Raw genomic sequence first — 25,979 nt, 5'->3', positions numbered from 1 at the left:
ACCAGACCATTCGGAAGAAACCCAAGTAGTCACAGGGAGAACATGCACACTCCGCACCAACAGCACCCGAGGTCAGGATTGAACCTCGGTCTCTGGTGCTGTGAGACAGCATTTCTAAAACTGTGCCAGTGTGCCATCCTTAAAGGAATATTAAACAAATATTGCTATAGTCTTTTAGCTTTATGCTGTTCATCATCCCACCCCGATCTCCCCATTATTTTCTGTCGTTTTATCCATTAACTGATTAGAACAGTTTAATCAGGGATATGGGGAAAAAGCAGGAATGGGGTACTGATTTTAGATGATTAGCCATGATCATATTGAATGGCGGTGCTGGCTGGAAGGGCCAAATGGCCTACTCCTGCACCCATGTCTTTCTTTCTCTGTCTACAATGGATAATCCGTGCAGATTGAAGAGTGAGAAAGTGTTTCTATTTGTTTCCATTTCTGGGGGGGGGGGGGGGGGGGGGGGTAAAAACTGTAAACTAGTCACCAAAAATTGAACAGGTATGGGAGACAGCTGGTGTTCAGCATAAACTCAAACTTGGGTTGGATGATCCAAACTTGTTGTAGTTTAACAATTTATAGGGAGAATATGGATCTCACTTCCAATGGGAGTGATTAGGTGAATAGAATGAATATATTTAAGTGAAGCTGGGAAAAGGAGAAAAGAATGGAAGTTGATATGATGGAATGAGATGAGGAAGGATGGCAGAGGCATCACAAAGAGCATGAACACTCAGGGTGAGGGGTAGGTGGAGCAGTTTGGGTGAGTGGCGCGAATCTGTTCTGCAAAATGTTTATTAACTTTACATCTGACTAGATATGTGTGTGCTTCAACATGAAGTTGGTGGCGTCAATTATGGGTTTTTTTTCTTCTCTTGTCTAAAGCTCCAGCTCCCTGTATTCTCCAGATTCAGGTGAAATATTGAGGAACTTGGTGGGTAGAATTCTGTCTCTCTTTGCATTGTCAACAGTTAAGGACACCAGTTGCCATAAAGTGGACCATGTATGTCCACATCAAAGTCCACCACCGATTCTCCAATTGTCTCATCGGAGCTGTCGTCAATTTGATGCGAATGGACTTGCTAAACGTGTTCAGGCACATTCACAACGCACAGTCCTCCTTTGAGAGAAGACAGAAAATGCATTCATCTCGCACTTCAACGGTTCATCATTTTGGCAGAATATCCACTTAACGGTTTCCGGCATTCTGTGCATTCCACTCTGGGGTTGAGTAGCTGACTCGAGACCTGCATTTTGCATCTTACTTAGTCACTACAATCAACCCAAATTGTGCAAAAAAAACCCCAACCCACACACCCAGTGACCGGACCCACACTTCACACAGGTTTGTCACCGAATTGCATTGAATGAAATTATGAAAAGTCATTAACAGCCACAATATTGCTAGAAAGATTCAGCGATCATCTTAATAAGGCTTTAAAAAAAAAGGTTTGCCATGCATGTATGTTGCACTCCTTACGCTGTGTCAACAATGATAAAAGATTGTGCCCCAGTCTGACCAGCAATAAAAAGCACAATTAACACATGCCCCAGATCCAGCTAATATTTATTCTCTAAATGAGCTCAGCGACGGGCTCAGTCTTCCTGCAGTACAACCGTCCCATTATCGGTACATACTGAAAGGGCGATAAAAGTATCTTACTGCACCTTCAGGTGTCAAAGATTCTGCAGCAGAATTGTTGACTGCTAAACCAGAACCCCTTATATGGCTGATGCACAACTATTCCATGGCATGCCACGCCTGCAAGTGGGAATTCCGACACCCAGGTCGGGTTTTTTAAATATATATATATATAGCACTTATTAGCTGACAGAGAAATAATTTGCTCCTTGTGTTTTGCTGGCCAGCCTAACTGAGCGCAGCGTTTGCTACGGATTTATTCTCCCCTGCCTCACTGGGGACCCCGGAGCTTTAAGTAATGACATTTATGAATTAACTCGTCACTTTAACAATGATCTCCGCTGCAGTGCACGTCGTGAACTGTGCAGCGACCAGAGGAAAACACTTCCATGCGAGTAACAGCAGCGCCTGTTTATAATTGTGTGTGTGTGTGTGTGTGTTTGTTAAGCGGTAGTGCTGTCACATTGAGGAACGCTGAGTGCAGTGTTGTGTTGGTGTTGCACTCCTGTTAGCTGCCAGCGCCGGAGAGAAGGAGTTAAGACAATGCAGATACCTCCAGTTCAATTTCGCGTCGCATCGTACAAAAGGATGCCGTTACTAAAAGCAATGCAAAAGGGATTTAATACTCCCGCACATTCAGCGACAGTCCAAGCAACCGCAGACCGCAATATGTGGTCTTCTCCAGGCGGAGATTAGCGGCACTACTAGCACAGAGCGCGGATCCCATTGCTACACGAGTGACACTTTCTCATACCTTCAGGAGTCTAACTGACGGCAGGAAAGCTGCGTGGCACAGCTTACGGATGGTCCAGTTCAGAGGCCGGGGTGCTTCGGCGTGGCTCATGACGGCTCTTGGGTGCCCAGCATTTGAGTGAAGGGGACGTCGGGGGCAGGGGGAGCAAAGTAATCCAGAGAGCGGCTGGAGGAGCCGGCAGCTGAAGCAGCAAGCAAACCCAGCCTGAACTGATCTCTCGACAGCAGCAGATAGGCAGGCAGGCAGAGAGAGAGAGAGAGAGAGAGAGGGGGAGAGAGAGAGAGAGGGAGGGGGAGAGAGAGAGAGAGAGAGAGGGAGGGAGGGAGGGAGAGGGAGAGGGAGGGAGGGAGGGAGGAAGAGAAATCCTCCTCCTTCTCCGAGACAACTGGGGGTTGCCTTGTATCTAATCCTTCCCAACGTGGAGCAGTGCTGTTATCACAGACCACAGCAGGCGAGGTGCAACCGGGTGCCCAGGAGAGCGGATATCTCCTAACCTGAGAGGTTTCCGAGACCATCGACAGTCATTTGGGAAAGCCCTAGATCGGAATCATTAGAATACACCCCCTCAAAAAATTTAAGGTGGGTGTTTCTGATGTCGCGACAAAGCTGTAGGAGGCCATTCGGTCCCTCTAGTTCATGACAGTTCTCTCTAGTGCAATCCAATCGCCTCCTCCTACATCTTGATCTATCCCCTCACCTCTGCAAGTTTAACTCCCTTTCACACAAAGGATGTTGGGGGCATGGAATGAGCTGCCAGAGGAGGTAGTTGAGGCTGGGACTCTCCCAATATTTAAGAAACAGGTACATGGACAGAGCAGGTTTGGAGGGATATGGACCAAATGCAAGCAGGTGAGACTAGTGTAACTGGGACATGTTGGCCGGTGTGGCCGAGTTGGGCTGAAGGGCCTGTTTCCACCCTGCATCACTCTATGATTCTGTGCCTATTCAATGTCCATTCGAAATGATCGATGATGATCTGTTTCCACCATGATAGGCAGTGACTTTTAGCTCAGAGTTGGGCACTACGGAATCAGGTCCTTCGGCCCAACATGTTCTAACCAACTAAGTTGCCCAGCTGAGCTTGTTCCATCTGACTGTGTCTGGCCCAGGTTCCTCTGAACCTTTCCTCTCCGTGTGCTTGTCTAAATGCCTCTACCACGTCCTGTGTAAAAGAGTTTTTCCGCACTTCCCCTCTGTATCTCGTCCAAAACCTTAAATCTCTGCCTCTCTGCCCTGAGGCTTTGTAGCATCAGCTTCTCTTTCTCCACCTTATCTAAAAATATCACATTCTTGTGCAGCTCTAAGGAATCTTCCCTCCCCCCACCCACCACCCCAACCTCCTTCGTAACATGAAAGTACGAAGCATAGCTCCCCCAAACTAATTTTGTAACTAAAATCCGTCATCCATGGAACCACTCTCCTACACTCATTCCAGGACCTTCACATCTTTCCTAAAGTATGGACAAGGTTCCCAGTACCTCTCTGAATCATAAGATTCCACACACTTTCCTAACTACGCCTGCACCTGACCTGTCGCATAAAAGATCTGTGCACGAGGACATCCTCGTCCCTCCGTCCGTCCATGCACACTCTTTCGAAATGCAACACAATCTCAACATTAACTCTCCCACTCCCTTTGCCAAAATGAACCACCTCACCTTTCTGTGTATAAAATTCCATGTGTCACTTCTCAGCCATTCTGTAGCTCACTTGTTACCTGTTGCAGTCAAGTACCACCACCCTCCCAATTTGGTATCATCAGACAATTTCATGTCAGATTCCAATATCCAAGTCATTTATTTACATCTATTACCACTGTCTATCATCCTTCGGAATGAAATTCAATAATTTACCACAATTTGCTGCTCTCCTCTCCTCAGGCCAGTTTCAATCCAAGTCCATTCTATTCTAATTATGTCAACAAGCTGTTTATTTTGTACTACAACCCATACTTTCATTTAATGAACCTTCTCGGTTACTTCATCAGAAAAATTTCAAACAGGTTAGTCAAACATCATCTGCATTTTACAAATCTGTGTCTCCTTCAATAACTCAAACCCTCTCCAAGTTACCCTTTACCCTGATTATGGTTTCTAACATCTTACCTCTCACTGATGATCAGCCTGGAGTTACTGGGAACATTCCTTCTTGAATGAGGCATGGCACCTTCCAATCCTCCAGCATCTTCTTCACATCCAGAGAAGTCCTCTACAATCTCCACCCCCGTCTCCATTGTCCACCATGGTTGAAAGCCATCCAGCTCAGGGAAATTATCCTTTCCAAGGGAAGCTGGTTTCTCTGACACATTCAGGTTAACAATTTCCATTCCCAGCTACGCTTCTACTGAGATTTTCTGAGCACTCACTTCCTTCATAAACTGACACAAAGTAGTCATTAAGTATTCCATCCTTATCCCACAACCCTAAGCATTAATCTTTTATGACCCTGGCAGGTCCTACCTTGCCTTTTCAGAAGCATTTACCAGTTACAAGCTGATGGAAGACTTTTCAGTTCACATTTGTGTTAACTGACATTTTATTCTCACATTCTCTCTTTGCTAGTCTTAGTTTCCACTTCACTTCCTCTCTCAGCTTATTGTATCTCGCTTGATTCTTGCATGAAGAGTTCAGCTTAGATACATTAAGCTTTTATTTAATCATATGCTCTACCCTCTGCATCATGCAAAGAGGTTTGGCATAGGATTCCTTTCCATTCCCTTGTGGGAATATACCTAAACTGAAACATCTCCTTTAAGATCCCCTATTGCTCATTATGGATGAAGTGGGTGATACAGTGTGCATCAGTCAGAGGGGACCACGGATTCATGCAAAGACCAAATCGATCCTTGTGCACAGTTAGTATTTAATGGTCTCAATGTAGATTTCTGCAGATGTGAAAGGTACCATACCTTTACTGTGGTGTTTGCATCTGTACATTCTTGCAGCTGGGAAGCGAGAAGCTGCAATATGCTCCACTGAATTCAAATCAGCAGTGCGTGGCAAACAGCTTCAGAATGGTGAACACAGAAGTCACAGAAAAAATACATGGTGAATACAGAAGTCCAGGTAAAAGCACCTCCAACTGATGTGATCTTCATCTGGTGCCTTACAAGGTGTGGAGATCAGAATCAGAATCAGAATTACCTTTATTGTCATCCAAAAAAAACAACTCTTTTGGACGAGATTTTGTCACCCCCAGTTCAACAGTAAGAGCAATAAAATAAGCAATTACACAACCACAAACCAACACAAAACAAAAAAAAAGAGTCTCCTCCAGTCTCCTCCAGTCACCTCCTCACTGTGATGGAAGGCCAAAATGTCTTTTCTCTTCCCCTGCTGTCTTCTCCCGTGGTCAGGCTGTTGAAGTAGCCAGGCCGCGCCGGACGGTGAAAGGTCCGCAGCGAGCCGACCCAAGCCCCGCGATCAGGGGCGGGCGAAGACGCTGCCACTACACGTCGGGGCGGTCGTGTTTGCATCTCTAGTTTGCCTTCTCTAGTTTGCATCTGTTCAGAGGGTGCATTACCTACTGCACCCCACACCCTTGGCCCAAAGATTCCAAACAACCAGTGAGTAGAGTATTTGAAGAAATTTAAGAGTCCAGAGTGTTTTATTGTTATATGTCCCTAAACAGAACAATGAAATTCTTACTTGCAGCAGCACAGAGATATGTAAATATAGTACTCCATTCTATATTTATAATAGCATAGTAAGCAACAAAAAAGTTCAGTATATAAAAACCAAACAAATAATAAAAGTGCAAGGACAAAAACAATGAAAACAATGCCCCCAAGTCTTTGTAACTCGGAGTTTAGTTGGAGATTGTAATGTTTAATAGCCTGATGGATGTTGGGGAAAAACTGCTCCTGAACCTGGACATCACAGTTTTCAGGCTCTTATACCTTCTTCCTGATGGCGGAAGTGAAATGAGAGTGTGGCCAGAGTCGTGTGGATCTCTGATAATGCTGGCTGCCTTTTTGAGGCAGCAACTCTTGTACATCCCTTTGATGGTGGGGAGGTCATTACATGTAATGAACTGGACAGTGCTCATCATTTTTTGCAGTCTTCTTTGTTCCAGGGCGTTTGAGTTGCTGAACCAGGCCGTGATGCAACTGGCCAATATGGTTTCTCCTGTACACCTGTAGAAGTTCTGTGGATATTTTGTTGAACAAAGGATGCACATCTCTATGCAGTAAGTGCTCCTGTTCTTTTTCTACCTGGAGCTGTTGACCAGGGGATTAATTTTCAATCCTGGAGTCAGTTATATGATTGACAACTCAAGCCTTACTGAAGGAAAATAGCCAATGGCAGAAAATACAATCTACATATGGCCCCATGGCATATCTGCAAAGGGACTTCTGTAGCATGCATCCAAAATATATAAGATTTTAAAGCAAATTTTCCGCATATGAGAACCAGGCTGTGCAGGAAATTTCCTTCTGACTAAGCTGACCTCACATTCAAAATGTAAGGGGACATTCAAAATGCAATGCATTCAACACAGAGTCTTGCCCACAAACCTTGCACTGAGGCATCAATTGTCTCACCCACCTCCAGCATTACTACATTCAGGATATTGCTCTTGTTAGTCTTATTCAGCCTCTTTCCCCAAAATTGCCCCTCTCTGAATTAACCTTCCTTCTCTCAACTGACCCCTCACCATCTCTCTTTAAATAATGTCTGTGCCAGTCACAACTCTCCAAAATTGTTTCAATCACCCCTTGCACCAGCTGACCCTCACCTCAACTCGCTTCTCTGAAATGAACACCTCATCCCAATTAGTCTCTCCTTCCTCATCACTCCCCCTCTGCCAGCCATGCCACACATCCTGATTCCCCGGTGTCTTGATTTAACTCTGTCCCATTAGCGTATTCTCTCCTGAATCTCTCGCCACCCCCCCCCCCCCTCCCCCCCCCCCCCCCCCCCCCCCTTTCTCACTTAGTTATAGCAATGGATCTGCCCTCTGATGCATGGTGACCAATGTTAGTGGCTTTGGGAGCAATGAGCTCCCCGGAGGAAAGCTCACGCCATGCATGCAATCATAGAACGTAGACAGGGGCAGATTATGGCCAATCCAGCTTGACATACCTGGCTGCACTTCTGTTTACAGCCCTACAATCCTAACTGAGATCTGAGCCTTGGTGGTGAAACTGTGGCAGGGGGCCATTACTGTGCAATGGGCCACAACTGCTGCCTGGCCTCAGGTGCTGGATCCTGACCACCCTGATAGTCTTTGAGCAGGTTTAGCTGTTGGAGTCTTTTCAACTGTTTTTATGGTTCCCTCAGCATTTATATAATGAAAAAAAAATACATGAAAATAATAATTTTACTTAGACACCTTTAAATGCTAGAAAGTAATTAAAAACACTAATATTACGGGAAACAAAGAAAAAGAAACAAAGCACTTACCAGCAATTACATTTGCGATTGAGATTGGTAATTAATTAATTCAAACTCTAAATTTTTTTAAAAATTCAAAATATACTTTATTCGAGAAACAAACAAATAAATAAATAAATATACAAAACATGTTCTTTACAAAACTCCATCCGACATTCTCGGAGGCTATACATACGTTCAATACATACATTCAATACACATTCATTACATAAAATTACCCCCCACCCTTGCCACTCATGTGGCCCACTGGCATGGAATCCCTTCCCTTATTTTGAGGGGCATCTCCACCACACCCTGCCCCTCAGGTCCATTAGCGGAAGGATCCTAGACTGTGGTCCTCCCACACAGAGTCTTGGCGTTGGCTGCACCAAGCTTCAGTGCGTCCCTCAGCACGTACTCCTGCAGTCTGCAGCGGGCCAGTCGGCAACATTCCCCGACGGACAGCTCGCTCCATTAGAAAGTCAGCAAAGCTCGGGCAGGCCAAAGAGCATCTTTCACCGAGTTGATGACCTTCCAGCAGCACTCGATGTCAGTCTCTGAATGCGTCCCTGGGAACAGTCCGTAAATTACAGAGTCCTCTGTGATGGAGCTGTTCGGAATGAATCGTGCCAGGGACCCTTGCAAACCTCTCCAGATTCTCTTTGCAAATCCATACTCTGCAAAGAGGTGGGCAACCATCTCCTCTCCATAGCAACCGTCCCGAGGGCAGCGTGCGCTGGTAGTGCGGTTCCGGCGGTGTAGAAGGGATCTGACTGGGAGGGCCAAGCCAGGTCTTGGTGCTTGTTGGAGAGTTCTGGCGATGAGGCATTTTGCCAGACAAGCTGGACAATCTGCTCTGGGAACCACGCCACATGAAGTCAGAATTGGAATTGAAACACTCACCAGTTGTGCATTGTGCTGAGTATATCCTGGAGCCTGACTTGTTTTCTTTTGAGAGAGCGGTGATCATACATGGCTGCTGAGATCTTATGCAAGTGATGTGATGGTGTCCAGGGAATAACCAAGCGCCATCAGCTGAGAAGGGGTCGGACTGCAAGCAGCAGCAATAATTGGACTATTAACCTAAGTGCTAGGATAAACCCCTCAGGACTGCAGTCTCCTTTCAAGCAGCACGTGAAGTGCAAATGGGGACTTAAAAGCCAGGAATGCAATGCTCCCCTGCAACGTCTTTTTATTATGAAACACATTTATATTCAGCTTCCCATCTCTGCTATTCACCTGTTGAATCAGGCTCTGCATTCTCCCATCCAGAATGCAGATGTCCCTGATTTCCTTGTTGGATTTATTAGTGGTGAATATAGTGGTGAATTAGTGGTGAACCTCAGGAGTTAGGAAAAGATCTGGAGCTCAAACACCACAGTAACTATGACAGGGTCAAATGAAAACAAAGACATGCATTTCTACAGCACCTCACATACCCCCACCGGAGTTAGCATGTGGCTTTAGACCAAGAGGAACTGCAGGCAGACTAATCCAAGACTAAAGAGTAATAAAAGGAATTGTTTGTGGCTTTCAGTGATCTCTACAAGCCTTTTGATATCTGTTGGAATAGATAGGGTTAATGTACAGAGGCACTTATCCAAGGCAGGAGAATCAAGAACCAGACGATATAGGGTTAAGGTGAAAGCGGCAAGATTTAATAGGATCCTGAGGGGCAACCTTTTCACTCAGAGAGTGGTGAATATATGGGATGAGCTGCCAGAGGAGGTAGTTGAGGCAGGTACTATAACAGCATTTAAAAGACACTTGGACAGGTACATCGATAAGATGTACTGAATTTCGTCCAATATTGGATGACAAATAAAGCTATCTTGAATCTTGAATCTTGAATCTTGAAAGGTTTAGAGGGATACGGGCAAATGAGACTAGTTTGAATGGGGCATCTCGGTCTGCCCGGATGAGTTGGGCCTGTTTCCATACTATATGGCTCTATGATTCCATTGATTCTTAATGAAGAAACCAGTTCAAGTCTGGCTTCCCACAGAAATCCATTCCACATCACGTCTTGATTCTCCCTGACCCGCTGAGTTACTCCAGCACTTTGTGTCTATCTTCGGTATATTCCAGCATCTGCAGTTCCTTTCTACACAATTTCTCTGCTCCACTGAAATCTCCTCAAGGTATGCCTACTTTGAAGAAGTTCCCCTCCTCTCTCCAGTCCGATGAAGGGTCCCGACCCGGAACGAGACCCAATCTTTCTCTCCAGAGATGCTACCTGACCCGTTAAGTTACTCCAGCACTTTGTGTCCACACAATATCACAAGCGCCATGTGTTCTCAAATGATCACCACAGTCCCCACAGCACTTCACTCCTTTATCGAGATCAATGGAGTCAAGGAGTCCTGGTCAATGGAGTCCTGGTCTTCAAAGTTATTGCTCAAACCCTTTTGTCTATTTTTTATCAGGGACCACCTCCTGCCTGGGACTCCACTGAGTTCTGAATGGACGGTAAAGTTTTCAACTCTGTCCATTTGTGGGAAAATTCCAAAACCAGAGGGATGTTAATCATTAAACTTGATCACGCTATTGCCTCTGCCATTGTAACACAAACACACACCGCCACACTGTATTTTTAAGACGCAGACAAATACTTCATCAGTTATCAAGCTGTTATCAGGCAACTGAATCATCCTACCACAACTAGAGAGCAGTGCTGAACTACTATCTGCCTCGTTGGTGACCCTCGCACTATTCTTGATCAGACTTTGGTGGCTTTACCTTGCACAAAACGTTATTCCCTTATCATGTATCTACACACTGTAAATGGCTTAATTGTAATCATGTATTGTCTTTCTGCTGACTGGATAACATGCAACAAAAGCTTTTCACTGTACCTCAGTACACGTGACAATAAGCTGAACTAAACTAAACAACTGAACTGAACTTCGACTCATCATCAATATTGAGAAATCGAAGACGTCTCTTGATCCAACTCATGGACAGCCCACACCGCCACCGCTCAAGTACAATGGTTCCTTTATACGTGTACCAAGCATACAAATCAGTGAGATTATTGCCATACATAAGTACAATCCCCTGTTAGCACATAATGCAAAGAAGTCTAGATGCAATAGTAGCCAGGTTTTGGTGCCATGGGGGGGGGGGGGGGGGGGGGGGGGGGGGTCAGTCCCAGTGGCAGGTTACCATAAATGCCTGTTGCAGCTATTGCCTCCATCCCGTTGTCCTGTGAACTGTTGTCTTCTCCTGGCCTGGCCATCTTCAAATCTCGTACCCTGGAGGGCACCTCCAGCAGCCGGCTTTGAAGGCAAGGAATGTAAGACCCCACCCCGGTTCTTCCTACCGCCCCTTGTCCAGTGTCTGCTGCCGTTGCTGACTCCCACCACCTCGTCTTGGGTTCCTGGTCTTCAGGGTGAGCAGGGGCCGGGCTCGGTGGCTTCTCTCCCCCAGTACCACGGCGGGCAAGTCGGGAGACATCGGGGACTTTTGTCACCTAATTACTTTGCTTTCTGAGGAAGCAAATGTCAACGAAGGAATCCAACACTTCATCGCATGCATAGGTTCTGTCCACAGGAAGCTGATGTACTTATTTTTCAACTATTATGACTTCCCGATGCTAACCAAACTCTCCTTCTTACATGCCATGGTCATACCAATCCTTCTTTACTGTTGTTTAAGCCAAGTTCTGTATCACAAACATAGAAAGACGGATTGGCACATCCTCAGAAACAGGTGCGAAGACCACTGTACAAATGTTAACAATCTGCTCTGTTATCATTATCAGTGTTAAGATCATGATCATTGATCATTAGTAGCAATGGGTGCATCACTGATGCCTAGAATTGACAACCACATCACCATACACGTTATCTATTCCCAGCTCTGTCAAGTCAAAGAGTTCACAGTGGTATAAACAAACTAGACCAAGTAGACCCGTGGGCCCAAACATCTCCTGCATTGGAGCAGCACCCTCTCCTCCCCCCTCCCTCCTCCCCTCCCCCTCCCCATCCCTCCCCTCCCTCCTCCCTTACCCCCTCCCCTCCCCCTCCCTCCCCCTCTCCTCACACCCTCTCCTCTCCCCCTCTCCTCCCTCCTCACCCACTTCCCCCTCTCCCCCTCCCTCCCCCTCCCTCCTCCCCTCCATCCTCCCCCACCCCTCCCCCTTCCCCTCCCCCCACTCCATCCCCCTCAACCCCCCTTATCTCCCTCCTCCCCCTCCCTCCCTAGGAGATAGATCTAAACTGTGAAATGTGAATAACAAAAAATATAACACCGATTTCAATGAAACTTTTTCCATTAGCACCAAAGTGACGACGGTGAGTAAGGTGGGCCTAAAATTGTTGCGCTATCATGTACTGTTTTGGCTGTAGTTCAGGAACAAACAAACAAAAGTTTTAGTATATAGATATTACAAAGACACCTTCACAGCATTTCTGAAGGAAACGGATTGAAACAGCAAACTCAGAATTTTCAGTAATCAATAAACCACTCTGGCAGCACCATTTGTACAAAGAAGTCACCCATTGGAAAGAATTTTGTTTCTTTGTTTGCTTCAAATGTTACAAGACTGAGAGGCGACCTCACTGAAGCATACACAATTCTGAGAAGTTACGTATGGAGAGAGTGTCTCCCCTGGTTGAGGAATTCAGAGTCAGGATCAAAGAACTGAGATAAAAAACAAGCAACTGGAGGAACTCAGCAGATCAGGCAGCATCTGTGGAGGGAAATGGACAGACTACGTTTTGTGTTAGTCTGAAGATGGGAGACACGAGGAAATGCAGATGCTCGTTTACAAAAACATGATGCAAAGTGCTGGAGTAACTCAGAGAGAGAGGCAGCATCTCTGGGGAACGTAGATAGGCAACATTTCAGGTTGTGACCCTTCTTCAGTATGAGTCTGAAGAAGGGTCCCAACTCAAAATATCGCCTATCCATTGTTCTCCAGAGATACTGCTTGACCCGCTGAGTTTCTCCAGCACTCTGTGTCTTTTTTAGTCTGCAGAAGGGTCCCGATACAAAATGTTATCTGGCCATTCCCTCTACAAATGCTTCCTAACCCGCTACGATCCCCCCTGCAGTTTGTTTTTTCACTCAAGATTCCAGCATTGTATTTTGCTTCGTGTCTCACAGAATTGAGGACTAAAAGGAGGAGAATAACATTTTTTTAGTGTAGTGGAGGTTCACTCATAGATTGCATACGAACCAGAGACTGATAGAAAATAGCGTTGAGGTACCAAATCAGCCGTGATTTTGTTGAGTAACAGAATGGTAGAAAAGGCTCAATAGACAATAGACAATAGACAATAGGTGCAGGAGTAGGCCATTCGGCCCTTCGACCCAGCACCACCATTCAATGTGATCATGGCTGATCATCCACAATCAGTACCCCGTTCCTGCCTTCTCCCCATATCCCTTGACTCTGCTATCATTAAGAGCTCTATCTAACTCTCTTTTGAAAGCATCCAGGGAATTGGCCTCCACTGCCTTCTGGGGCAGAGAGCTCCACAGCTTCACAACTCCCTGAGTGAAAAAGCTTTTCCTCATCTCCGTTCTAAATGGCCAACCCCTTATTCTTAAACTGTGGCACCTGGTTCGTGACTCCCCCAACATTGGGAGCATGTTTCCTGCCTCTAGCGTGTCCCATCCCTTATGGCCAATGGCCCACTCCTGCTCCTGTTTATCACGCTAAGTGTGCTACACAAATTAATTTATTTTTCTTGTCAGGAGAGCACATAACAGACAGTGGCTGGCTAATCCCAAAATGTTGGGATTGTTGTTGGACAATACTTGTTGGAACTTGCTTCAGGCAAACATTAATGCAAAAGCAAAAATAAAATGTAGATGATGAAAATCTGACAAGTAACTGTTGGGATGACACTGCAGGTATGAAAGTATCTACAGAGAGCGAAAAAAAAGGTTGATGTTTCGGGTCAATTACTTTTTATCTGATCTCTATGACAGAAAATATTTAACATTGGGATGAACATTGATGAATGAAATTTAATTGTAGGAAAGTGGATAAAAAATTATTAAGCACCAATGGAAAATTTAATGCACACACCACTTGCCAATTCAATCCCTATACCGCATGTGCCTCTAGAAACCATTTACAAGCTACAATGAAGCAAAGCAGTGAGGACTCTCTAACATCATCTCCCAACCTACTGCTCCTACCACAAAGGCAATAGTCGCATGGGAATATAAACATTTGCAGGTTACCCTCCACCTGAACAGCATCCTGACATGTTTTTACCTATTATGTGGATCTTAAGAAAAGGCTAGCATTTAACTGATTTTTAGAAGGTAGTGGTGAGCAGCCAACTTGAACAGTTGCAGTACCTCCAGTAAAGATACTCCCACAATATTGAGCCAGAAGCTCGAGGATTTCGACCCAGCAATAATCAAGGGATAAGTTTCCAAATACACAGGATTGCTCCCGGTGGTGATGGGAGGCTTATGCACTCACCTATGCTCCTCCGATGTTGAGAAAGGCTAGGCAGACACGTCATTGGGGTTATCAAGTGGGCACCTACTTTCATCGACGTTTCGCTGATTGGACCCACGACGTCTCCAGTAGGCTCAGCAGTGCATTCTGGCGTCCCAGAACCACCCCCCTCTGCATCTGCCTTGCCGGCTTATTTGGGAGACCAGATGGGGTCTATCCTCTTCAGCCAGAGCCACTGGCTACTCCGCTCTGCCACCCGTGATGTTTCCTTGATAGCCTGGCGTAGGGCTTGTCCGCTGATCCCCAGGTCCTTCATCAGTCTTACGGTAGATGTTGCCACAAATCCTCGACATCCAACTTCTACCGGGCAGATCTTTGCTCTCCAGCCCCGCTGTTCTGCCTCCGCTGCAAGGTCTGTGTAGCGCAGTTTCTTTCTTTCAAAGGCTTCCTGCACAGCATCCTCCCAAGGGACTGTGAGCTCCACAAAATACACCATGCGCTGAGAGTTGGACCAGAGGACAAGATCAGGCCTCAAGTTGGTGATGGCTATCTCTGGTGGAACTGTAAGCCGTTGGTCCACATCCACCTGCATCTGCCAGTCCTGGGCTGCCTCCAGCTGTTCAAACCTTGTCCTTGGTAATCACCTAGGAAATATATGACCTTTCCTCCCCTGTCACTGGGTCTAAATTCTCAAAATTCCTCCATGTTAGCACAATGGGAGTATCTTCACCAGAAAGACTGCAGCAGCTCAAGAAGATCACAACAAACACCTTCTCTGGAGCATTCAGGAATGGTTATTAAACACTGACCTTGCCCGGGATTCTCACATTCCATGAATAAATATAAAAATAAGAGACTATACCAGTTTGATCCGTAAAAACGGGATATTTTCTTCTCTTTTAAATCTGAATTCAGAAAGTATGCGTGAATAAATAGAAAGAAAATAACATCTCATCTACCCCACGAGGACTGAAGGAATTTACTTGGCATTTTTCCAGTGATGATTGATTTTCACCGTATAATCATTTTCAACAGTTATTTCTATTTCAGAACGAAATGATTCCAGAAATTGCCTAAAATCTTTTTCAAATCAAATCATACATCACCTGAGCCTGGCTGACAGAATTAATTTGCATTTTAGGGCCATTGTTCTTTCAGTGACAGCCTGTGAAATGAGGGAAAGGCTGGACAATGGCATTGTCGCGGGGTGGGAGAATAAAAGAACAGAGACAAAACTGTTTCCTGCAGCAGAACAAAATAATTTAAAAATCTGTCTTTGGACGGTCAAAATATTAGCATATTTTAAAACTGGATCACAGAGGGGAACTCGTGTGGAGTATAATTGGATCACATCAAGATTAGATACATGGGACCATTTGAATTGAAGGGGCTCTGTTTGTGCTGCATCATTCTACATAAAATAAACTTTATCAAAGATTACCATACGCTGAATGGTTAAAGAGATAGACATAGAAAAACATAAAGCTCTTCTGAGAGGCAGTCTTACAGAATGAACTGAAACCCACAGAGTAAAAGATGATTAGACTTAATAAACTGCAGCAACAGCGATTGCAAAGTGTGGAGCTGATTTGGTGCTGTGAGTTGATTCTTGAAGCAGCAGAGGACGTGCTGATCTCTCCTGCAAATTGATGGGGATGGCTGAGTAGCCAGAGGGGAATGACTGGATTTTTACATCCAGATTTAATGGGTACGTGGGACTTGATACAATTGGAGGGAATTTGACTATTCAAGATTAGATATTAAAACTGAATGAAAACCATGCATTAATTTTCTTGCATTAGCCACGGCTCACTGCCTCCAAAATTAAAATAGGAGTACCGTTGGCCCACTTTAGGAACTCAGTGCTGAATCTTTGGAATTTATTTTTGCCAGCCTCCATTGGCTCTTGGTTGAAAAACAATGTGATGTTAAAATTCTCTCTCTTTTTTTTCCCATTGCTTTCGATCTCTTATTTGTCGAAAATCTTTTCCAGCCCTACAGCTGATTAAATGTCCACACTCCGATTCTGGCCACCCAAGTTTCCTCAATTTATTTTGTTGCATCACCTGTGGCTAAAGATTCAGCTGCCTAGATGCTGGGTTCTAAAATGTCTCCATAAATCTATCAGGATTTCTCTCATCCTTTCACACACTCCTTCAAACTCACCTCTTTAACAACTGACTTAGTCCTTATAATATCTGTTCAAGCATCTTAATGTCAAATATTGTCTGATTATGTTCTGAAGTGCCTCAGGTTATTTTAATATGTTAAGGGTGCAGTTTAATTACAAGCTGTTGGAGTTACGTCCTTCTGTTTAGCAGCAGCCTTTTCTTTACTTCTGGCCTAATATCCAATGTCATCCATCATTTTACTAATTACATTAAATGGCTGAGTTTGGGTCATTTGTCTCCATTGTATTAAAAGGTTTTACAAGTAGACACAAGGAACTGCAGTTGCTGGAATCGTGAATAAAACACGAAGTGCTGAAGGAAATCAGCGGGTCGGGCAGCATCTGCGGAAGGAATGGACGGCTATATTTTGCGTCAGCACCCTTGCTCAGACTGTTTAATAACTCTGGCCTCTTCCCCACATCTGAATTTAATTGTTCCACCATTGGTAACTGCACAACCTCCCCAAACCTTTTCATTTCCTTTAAGTTGCGACTGAAGGACTTCCTTTATCACCAAACATTTGGGTATCTGTTTCAATATTTCGTTCGATAACTCAGAGACAGAACATTAAGTTGGAACATTTATGCTTGGTTAAAGATAGACTAATCGGAAGTTATGCTGTGGTTATGTTGCTTCAGAGCAGTACTGAGGGAACACTGTAGTGTTCGGATGCATCTTTCAGAAGAAAGTCCTCAAACTCTGGATTTAGGTATTTCTTCTCCATTGCCCTGGTCAGCATTTGGCAACAAAACAGATCATTCACCTGACTGGTTGGTTTATGAGATCATGTTTTGTGCAACTAGCTACACAATTGTTTCCAGACAAGTGATAGGCGTCATACAAATGCAAGTATTTTTTATATCTTCTGTTTCATGGCTGTGCTTCAATTCCTTGAAATTGTACCATGCTTAAAGATGGGCCAATAGACTACATTGTGGAAATGATTGCAGGAATTAACTTCTGACATGACATAAGGTAAATTTTCCTCAAGCAGAAGGACAATCAAGAATTTACTGCTAAAGCAGCTTTCCTCAGAACAGGAGCTTCCAAAAGATTCCCGTAGGATCATCAATACATTGTTACATTTCACAAGTCAATTCCCAACAACTGTGACTCATTTGTTTACTCTACATGTCACTGAACATTGACTGCTACTGGAGCCCAGAGAACATTTTCTTGCTTCATTTCTCTCCAGCCCACAGAAACTCTAGTGGTCTACAATTTTAAGAAACATCTTTATTCCTGGAATGGGACCATTGCTGGCAAGACCAGCATATTAGAACAAAGAAAATTGCAGCATAGGAACAGTCCCTTCTGCCCACAATGTCTGTGCCTAACGTGATGACAAGATAAACAAATCTCATCTGCCTGCATGTGATCCATATCCCTCCATTCCCTGCATATCCATGTGTCTATCTAAAAGCCTCCAAATGCCACTATTGTGTCCCTATGTCTGGCGACCCTCCCAATATCTGCAAGGTATAAGGGCTACTGTGCCATAATGTGGGACCCATACAACTGACATTCTAATCAAAGCTCTGTCACAACATTTTCAATTAACTTTTTCAGTCAGAGAGTTGTGAAATCTGTGGAATTCTCTGCCTCAGAAGGCAGTGGAGGCCAATTCTCTGAATGCATTCAAGAGAGAGCTAGATAGAGCTCTTAAGGATAGCAGAGTCAGGGGGTATGGGGAGAAGGCAGGAACGGGGTCCTGATTGAGAATGATCAGCCATGATCACATTGAATGGGGGTGCTGGCTCGAAGGGCCGAATAGCCTCCTCCTACACCTATTGTCTATTGTCTATTGTCTATTAACTTTGCGATAGAGCTTGGATGGACATGCCAGATAACAGGAGGTTGGGGTAAACTTACTGGGGTGTATAAAATCATGAAGGGCAAAGATGAGGTCAATGATAAAGTCATTTTCCCAGGGTTGGGGAATCAAGAACTAGAGGGCATAGGTTTCAGGTGGGAGGGGAAAGATTTAATAGGAACATGAGAGGCATATTTTTCATACAGAGGACGGTATTTATATGCCTTAAGCTGCAAGAGCAAGTAGTTGAGGCAGATACTATAACGACATTTAAAAGGCATTTGGACAGGTACATAGAAACATAGAAAATAGGTGCAGGAGTAGGCCATTCGGCCCTTCGAGCCTGCACCGCCATTCAATATGATCATGGCTGATCATCCAACTCAGTATCCCGTACCTGCCTTCTCTCCATACCCCCTGATCCCTTTAGCCACAAGGGCCACATCTAACTCCCTCTTAAATATAGCCAATGAACTGGCCTCAACAACCTTCTGTGGCAGAGAATTCCACAGATTCACCACTCTCTGTGTGAAAAAAAACTTTCTCATCTCGGTCCTAAAAGACTTCCCCCTTATCCTTAAACTGTGACCCCCTGTTCTGGACTTCCCCAACATCGGGAACAATCTTCCTGCATCTAGCCTGTCCAACCCCTTAAGAATTTTGTAAGTTTCTATAAGATATGGGCAGGAAAGGCTGAGGGATGTGGGTCAAGTGCAGGCAAATGGCACTAGCTTAGATGGGTTATCTTGTCAAGCATGGACAAGTTGGGTTGAAGGGTTTGTATCCATATTGTATGACTCAATGTCTCTGCAATTGATATATTCATACCACCATACAGTATTCAGAACTGCCAAACGCCTAAATATTTTAAAGTGCTCTAAATATTAATATGCAGAAACACAAATAAACTTTTTTGAACAGAAACTGCACTTTAAAATCTGAGACTTCTTAAAATAATTAAACAGAAAATAAATAATTAAAAAAAATTGACACTATATTAGAGACACCAGAGACTGCAGATGCTGAATACTAAACAATAGTCTGCAGATGCTGAATACTAAACAAACTACTGGAGGCCCTTGACCTCACCAAATAAAGGCTTACAATTCCAGCTGCCTCTCTCTATGGGGCAATTGTTGAGTGTGCACTATTAACACCTGCTGGACAAATATTTGCCATTCCAACAGTTGCTGCTTTACAGTGCCAGAGACCCGGGTTCGATCCTGACCACGGGTACTGTCTGTTTGGAGTTTGCACGTTCTCCCTGTGACTGCGTGGGTTTTCTTTGGGTGCTCGGTCTCCTCCCACATTCTGAAGATGTACAGGTTTGTAGGTTAATTGGCTCCGGTAAAAATTGTAAAATGGCCCTAGTGTGTGTAGGATAACGTTAATGTGCGGGGATCGCTGGTTGGCACGGACTCTGTGGGCTGGAGGACCTGTTTCCACACTGTATGTCTAAACTAAACTAAACGGCATTTGAATGAAAGTAAATGTCATTCTATCGCATCTTCCAGCAGTCAAAGGATATCATAATGAGTACCTCAACCAGCAGTTGCTGCTGCTGAGAGTCATGCAACCTACTTCGGCAGAGTAAACTTTGGCAAACAGCAACTGAGTAATTAATTTGGCATCTGAGTAGTTCAAATTTGAGTTTTTTTTGACTGGAATTCACTTCAAATATCTCTACACAATCCAAGGGAGAAGTCTATTTATTAACTCAGCGTGAGCTATGAATTGCAATCTGTTATGCTGCAATTTAAAAAGAGATTAAAATCACACAATTTATCAAATATGCATCCAGGACAATCAAAACAATCCAAACAGGGCCCTGATTAGGCCACTTCTCGAGCATTTCTGGCCACTACACTTTTCAAAGAATACATCACCTTTGGAAGGACTGAACTGCTGAATAATTTCAGATTCCAATAGTCAGATTACTAGTGATTATAAAAACAGGGAAAGCAGTGACATCTGCCTGGAAGGATACTCTTCTGATAGCAAATCTTTGAACAGCGGGGTACTGCAAAGATTAGTACCGAGACCATTGTTGTTCTGATTTATATTAATGATTTGGATCCAAAGAGGTATGATTAGTAATTTTGCAGATGTCTTGAAAGTTGCTGGTGTTGTGGATAACAAGGAAAGTTGCTGAAGAAGAATACAGAAGGATAGAGATTAGGTGGAAAGGTGGGTAGAACATTGGCAAATGGAATTCAATCCCAACAAACATGAGGCGATGCATTTTGGAACTGTAAATAGGGGTTGGACATACAGTAAATAGTAGGAAGCTCGAGGGAGCTTTTTTGCTGTACCTTAGTACACGTGACAATAAAGTAAACTAAAGTAAACTAAAACAAGGAGATTGAAGGGTGACCAGGGGCACATAAAATGATGAGAGGCATTAAACAGGGCAAATAGTCAGAATCTTTTCCCCATGGCAAGGGTATCATAAACAAGACCATGTAGGTTTCAGGTGAGAAGAGGGAGTTTTAAAAGGGAATGGAGAGGAGATTTTTTTGTTACATTGCCAGTGTTTGTTATTTGGAACTTGCTGACCAAAGGTGTTGGTGGAATCAAATACAATCATTAATGTTTAAAGATAGGTAGACAGATATTTGAATAGGAACGGCACAGAATAATAGACTGAATGCAAGCAAAGGGATTAGTGTAGGTGGCCGAAAAGGCCAATGGGCCCCTTTCTGTACTATACTACCCCACAAGTCTATTGTATTGAGCATTTTCCGAAATGTAGAACACTAGGGGACTCTTGATTGGCCTTTTTATGGTTTACAGATAAACCTCCCAACAACAGGGAGGGCAGGAGAAATGTGTGCCTGCTTGATTAATAATTTTAGGTCTAAGATTGATACTCTGCAGGAACATACATGGATATGGAGTAGGTGGAAGGTGTGAAGATACAAATTGAGCATTATCTCATTGAATGATGGAACTGAAAGGTTTGTACACCACCTATTTTCCTAATTGAGCCATTATCGACTTCTTTACTATTCACATAGCAGAGCAATTGTGTTGTTAACACTTGTCAGCATTTTATATGTAATGGTGTAATTTAAATTTCAAATATCTATAAATATTAATTTGCCTGTAATTTAAAATCATTCACCGTTTCAACTCGAGTTTGCTATTGCCGCCCAAGTTACATTAAATCTAAAAAAACCCATATTATTGCGAATAGAATGTAGTTAATCCTGCGATGGGCAAGTCTAGGAAAAGCCCGAGGACAATAGAAACAGAGCAGTGCTAGTTAACCCCTTAAACCTGTTCTGCCATTTAATAAATGATGTACAATTTGACTCCATGAAATTCTATGAAATTCTCTGTCTAAATCTCTCCACCTCTATCAAATCATTTTTCTATTAAAAAGCTGTGAAGTTTTGATCAAGCCTTTTGTCACCTGTCCTATTATCACTTTCTGTGGCTCAGGGTCAAATAATATTTGATTAACTCTTCTCAAGTGCCTTGGGACACCTTATTACGTTAAGGGTGCAATATAATTACAAGCTGTCAGCATTTTGGCCTTCTGCTTACTTTTTTTCTAAGTGGCCTATTCTTTGTTCAATGACATCAACCATTCTCCTAATTAACATTAAGTGACTGAATTTGGGTCACTTGCATTTGGAAGTCAAAAATTATCAATCTTCTCCACTGATGACTGACGTCAGATTAATTTTACAGAAAGAAACTGAAACACAACATGCATTTCCATGGTTCCTTTCATGACGTCGCAATGTCCCAGTGTCTTGCAACCAATACCACTTTTTGAAGTATAGTTTTTAGAGTCATAGATTCAGAGTCTTACAGCATAGAAACCAGCCCTTCAGCCCAACTTGCCCGCACCGACCAACATGTCCCATCTACACTTGTCCCACCTGCCTGCGTTTGGCCCATAGCCCTCTAAACCTGACCTGTCCTATCCATGTACCTGTCTAAATGTTTCTTAAACATTGCAATAGTACCTGCCTCAACTACCTTCTCTGGCAGCTCGTTCTAATGAAATGTTTGTTGAAATGCAGAGAATGTTTGCAACCAGTTTGCATATAGCAAGCTCCCACAAATAGTAACAGCAAATAGAACAGGTGCATCAGGTAGAGGTGCAACCGCAAAGTGCCAAAGACACAGGTTTGATCATGGCTTTGGGTGCACTCTGTGAGGAATTTTCACGTTCTTCCTACGGCTGCAAGCGTTTCCTCTGGGTGCTCCAGTTTCATCCCACATCCCAAAGACGTGTGAGTTCACGGGTTAATTGGCCTATGTAAATTGTTCCTAGTGTGTAGGGAGTGAATACAAAAGTGGGATAACACAGTAGTGTGAACAGGTAATTGATGGTCAGCATGGACTCAGTGGGCCGAAGGGCCTGTTTCCATTATGTATCTTTCAATTAATCAATCATTCAAAAGTAATTGATTGTGATCAGGTACTTTGATTGAAGGATAAATATTGGCCAGGAGACAGGGAATAACACAGCTGCACTGATTCAAAACTTTTACATCACCTGGGAGTGAATGTGATGCCTCACCCAAAAAGAGCAAAGTATTGATGATGCTTCGTGTTTTAAGGTGCTTTAACAACTGGATTGTGAAAAGGAAATGGAGGCAAATTACATTCCATATGTTCCAGTCACTAGTTTCCCAATCACTTCTATGCCATTTCTCAGAGCAAACCCATCAGTCCCATTTCCCCACCATACATTTCCCCATCACCTATTCCCTCCCAATCGACTTCCCATCGGCCTTCAACAGGGATACTTTACAGAGCCAATTAATCTGTCAACTATATTGTCTTTGGGACATGGGAGGGCATCAGAGCTCCAAAAAACTCAGTCACAGTGAGACTGCAAACTCCACACACAGCACCAGAGAGCAGGATTGATCCTGGATTACTGGAATGCTGAGGCAGCAGCACAAACTGCTACACCACTTTGCCACCCATAACTCAGAAAGACCTGAATCACCTCTATGTCAAAGAGTCATAGAGCACAGAAACAGGCCCATTGGCCTAACATGCCAAGCAAGGTGCCTATCTCAGCTAGTACAAATTCCCTGCATTAACCTATAATTGCTCTAAACCTTTATTTTAGTTTTGAGATAAAGCATAGAAACAGTTCCTTCAGACAAACAGGTCCATCGATCATCTGTTCACACTAGTTCCATGTTATCCCACTTTCGCATCCACTGGGAGCAATTAATAAAGGCCAATTAACCTACAACCTGCACATCTTTGGGATGTGGGAGGAAACCGGACTAGCCTAGAGGAAACTCACACAGTTACAGGGAGAACATGCAAACTCGACACAAACAGCACCCAAGGTCAGGATAGAACCCAGGTCTCTGGTGCTGTAAGGCAGTAGCTCAGTCAACCGTGCCACTCATAAAATATCCAGGTATTTGTCCAAATATCATTTTTATATTCCTCTTTGAGATAGACTTCCTCCTTAGTTACTGCATCCCAACCATAAATAAAGCAGATACTCTTTGTTTATTTTAGGTTTTTTTTAGGGGGTTTATTTCTATCTGTATTTTCTCAGCTTTCTTTAAATTTTAATCTCTTCAGATTTGCACCATATCATCATTCTGTTAATTGACATCAGTTATGTCAACACCTGCCTGATTCCGCATGGCCCAATTTCCACCACTATTTATAAAGCAGAGCAGACCATCTATTTTCATCAGCGCTGGTTTTGCCCTATGATACAGACATTCAAACAGTTAAAGTAAAGCCCAATCTTCGATGTAGAAAATCTGCAGGATCCAATCATTCTTTCTTCCCCTGAGACAATACATTTTATCGGCCAGCATCTCCACAGCAACTAAAAGCTCTTCAAGACTTTATTCATCCACAGTAATACATATTTACACAAGAATTCAAAGATTCATTCTTACAGGATATACAAACATTTAAATAAGCAAGGGGGACATTGGAAGTGATGAGGAAATTTACTTTTTTTTTTAAGGAATTGCCCTCAAGGTGGACTGCTGATTTTAAGGGTAGTCAGAAATCTTTTAACATGAATCTAATACATTCCTTTTATTTTATTGTTCATTCTTAGGATATGAGGATCGCAGCCAAACTAACAATTTTTTGTCCATTCATTTTGAGAAGGTGAGGTGTGTTTCCTTCTAGAACTCTCGAACTCCTGCAGGTCTTTGCATGGAAATACTCCATCTGTTAGGGGATTGAGTATTTGTACTGAACATCTCTGAAGGAACAGCGATTTTATTTTATGAGTCAGGAGAGTGGAGGTGGTGGCCTTCTTGACCTTCTGCCTAATAGAGGGCATGTGTTTGAGGAGATGCTGTTGAAGAATCTTTGATGAGTTACTTCAGTTCATTTGGGTGAAGTTACACAATGTAACCGCAGTGTCCCAGTGGGATAGCGATATTCAATGCATTGTCTGGGTTGCTGGTCAAGCAGATAGCTGTGTCCCCGATGATATGAAACTGCCCGAGATGTATTTAATCACGACCTTAACCATGTAAAATAATATAAACTGGAAAACAAAAACAAAATGGTGTGCAAGTTTTAGAGAGACATGTTTCCTGATTTTTACTACCACCATAAAACATAATATATACAACCATTGCTTTCTTGAACTCTCACTCTTTGCTATCACTAGGCTCGATTATTCTAAGCAGTGTCCCCCGTCCTATCCATCATAGTCATAGCGTCATACAGCGTGGAAACAGGCCCTACAGCCCAACTTGCTCATGCCGACCAACATGCCCATTTACACTAGTCCCACCTGCCTGCATTTGGCCAATGTATGTGTCAAATGTACGTTTTTAGTGTTCTTTTGCTTGTTTTATGTGGGGGGGGGGGGAGTTGGGGGAAACTCTTTCTAATCTCTTACCTCGACGGAGATGCAATTTTTTTCCATATCGTATCTCCGTCTGCACTGCGGCCTAACATCGTGGAGATGGCGGTCTTTGCTGGAGATCGACCGGGAGCTCCATCACGGGTGCCTGCGGACTTAACATCGTGGCGCCGTGATCCCTGTCGCGGGGTCATCTTTGGGGCTCCAACCATGGGAGCCTGTGGAACTTTAACATCGCGGAGCCCGCGGTCTCTAGTAGAGACCGACATCGGGGACTCCAAGCCGCAGGAGTTTCGACCGCCCCGACGCGGTAGTTTCAAACGCCCCGATGCGGGAGTTTCGTTCGCCCCCAACGGGGGCTTCGACTGCTGGCTGTAGATGGTTCGACTGCCCCGACCGTGGGAGAATAATGAGGAAGGAGATTGGACTTTACTGCCTTCCATCACAGGAAGGAATGTGGGGAATCCGCTGTGGTGGATGTTTATGTTAACTTTTATATAGTTGTGTGTCTTCTTGCTTTTTTTAGTATGGCTGTACGGTAATCTGAATTTCACTGTACCTTACTGGTACATGTGACAATAAACTGACCTAGGCTTTGAAACATTGTGATAGCACCTGCCCCAACTACCTCCTCCAGCAACTTGTTCCATATACCTATCTACCACTCTTTGTTGCCCCTCAGGTTCCTATTAAAACTCTCTCCTCCCCCCTCCCCCCCCACTCAAGTGACCTTGGTTGGTCCAGAAAAACGGATAATCCCGTCAACAGATTCTGCTTTCTGTTGCTGAAGCAAAGAGCATGAGGGCATAGAAGAACTGTAGAATCATCCCTTCCACTTGGTGCCTGGCACCAGCCTCTCAATCCAAGCTGGTGCATTGCAATGATTATTGGTGACATTTTGGCAGCTCCTGCAGCATCTCCGATGCCTGCGGGTATACACCTTACTGCTGAGGAGTTGATGT

At 43.9% G+C, this 25,979-nt stretch overlaps 1 protein-coding gene across 10 annotated transcripts in view; it reads right to left on the bottom strand.

Moving 5' to 3' along the window:
• trpm3 (transient receptor potential cation channel, subfamily M, member 3) overlaps window positions 1-25,979 on the bottom strand; it is a 394,480-nt gene that overhangs the window by 259,697 nt on the left and 108,804 nt on the right. For 5 of the 10 annotated variants that reach the window (XM_078395276.1, XM_078395277.1, XM_078395279.1 and 2 more), the window contains exon 1: window positions 2,403-2,617. The exons of the other annotated variants lie outside the window; for them this stretch is intronic. In XM_078395276.1, the coding sequence (XP_078251402.1) occupies window positions 2,403-2,492 (90 nt within the window). In that variant the 5' untranslated portion in view covers window positions 2,493-2,617. Of the gene's footprint in view, window positions 1-2,402; window positions 2,618-25,979 lie in introns of those variants that run through there. 10 annotated transcript variants of the gene reach the window in all.

Source organism: Rhinoraja longicauda, chromosome 3 (assembly GCF_053455715.1).
Source record: "Rhinoraja longicauda isolate Sanriku21f chromosome 3, sRhiLon1.1, whole genome shotgun sequence".
Classification (NCBI taxonomy): domain Eukaryota; kingdom Metazoa; phylum Chordata; class Chondrichthyes; order Rajiformes; family Arhynchobatidae; genus Rhinoraja; species Rhinoraja longicauda.
The sequence above is the reverse complement of the archived record's forward strand: the minus strand, read 5'-3'. Positions and strand labels throughout refer to the sequence as shown.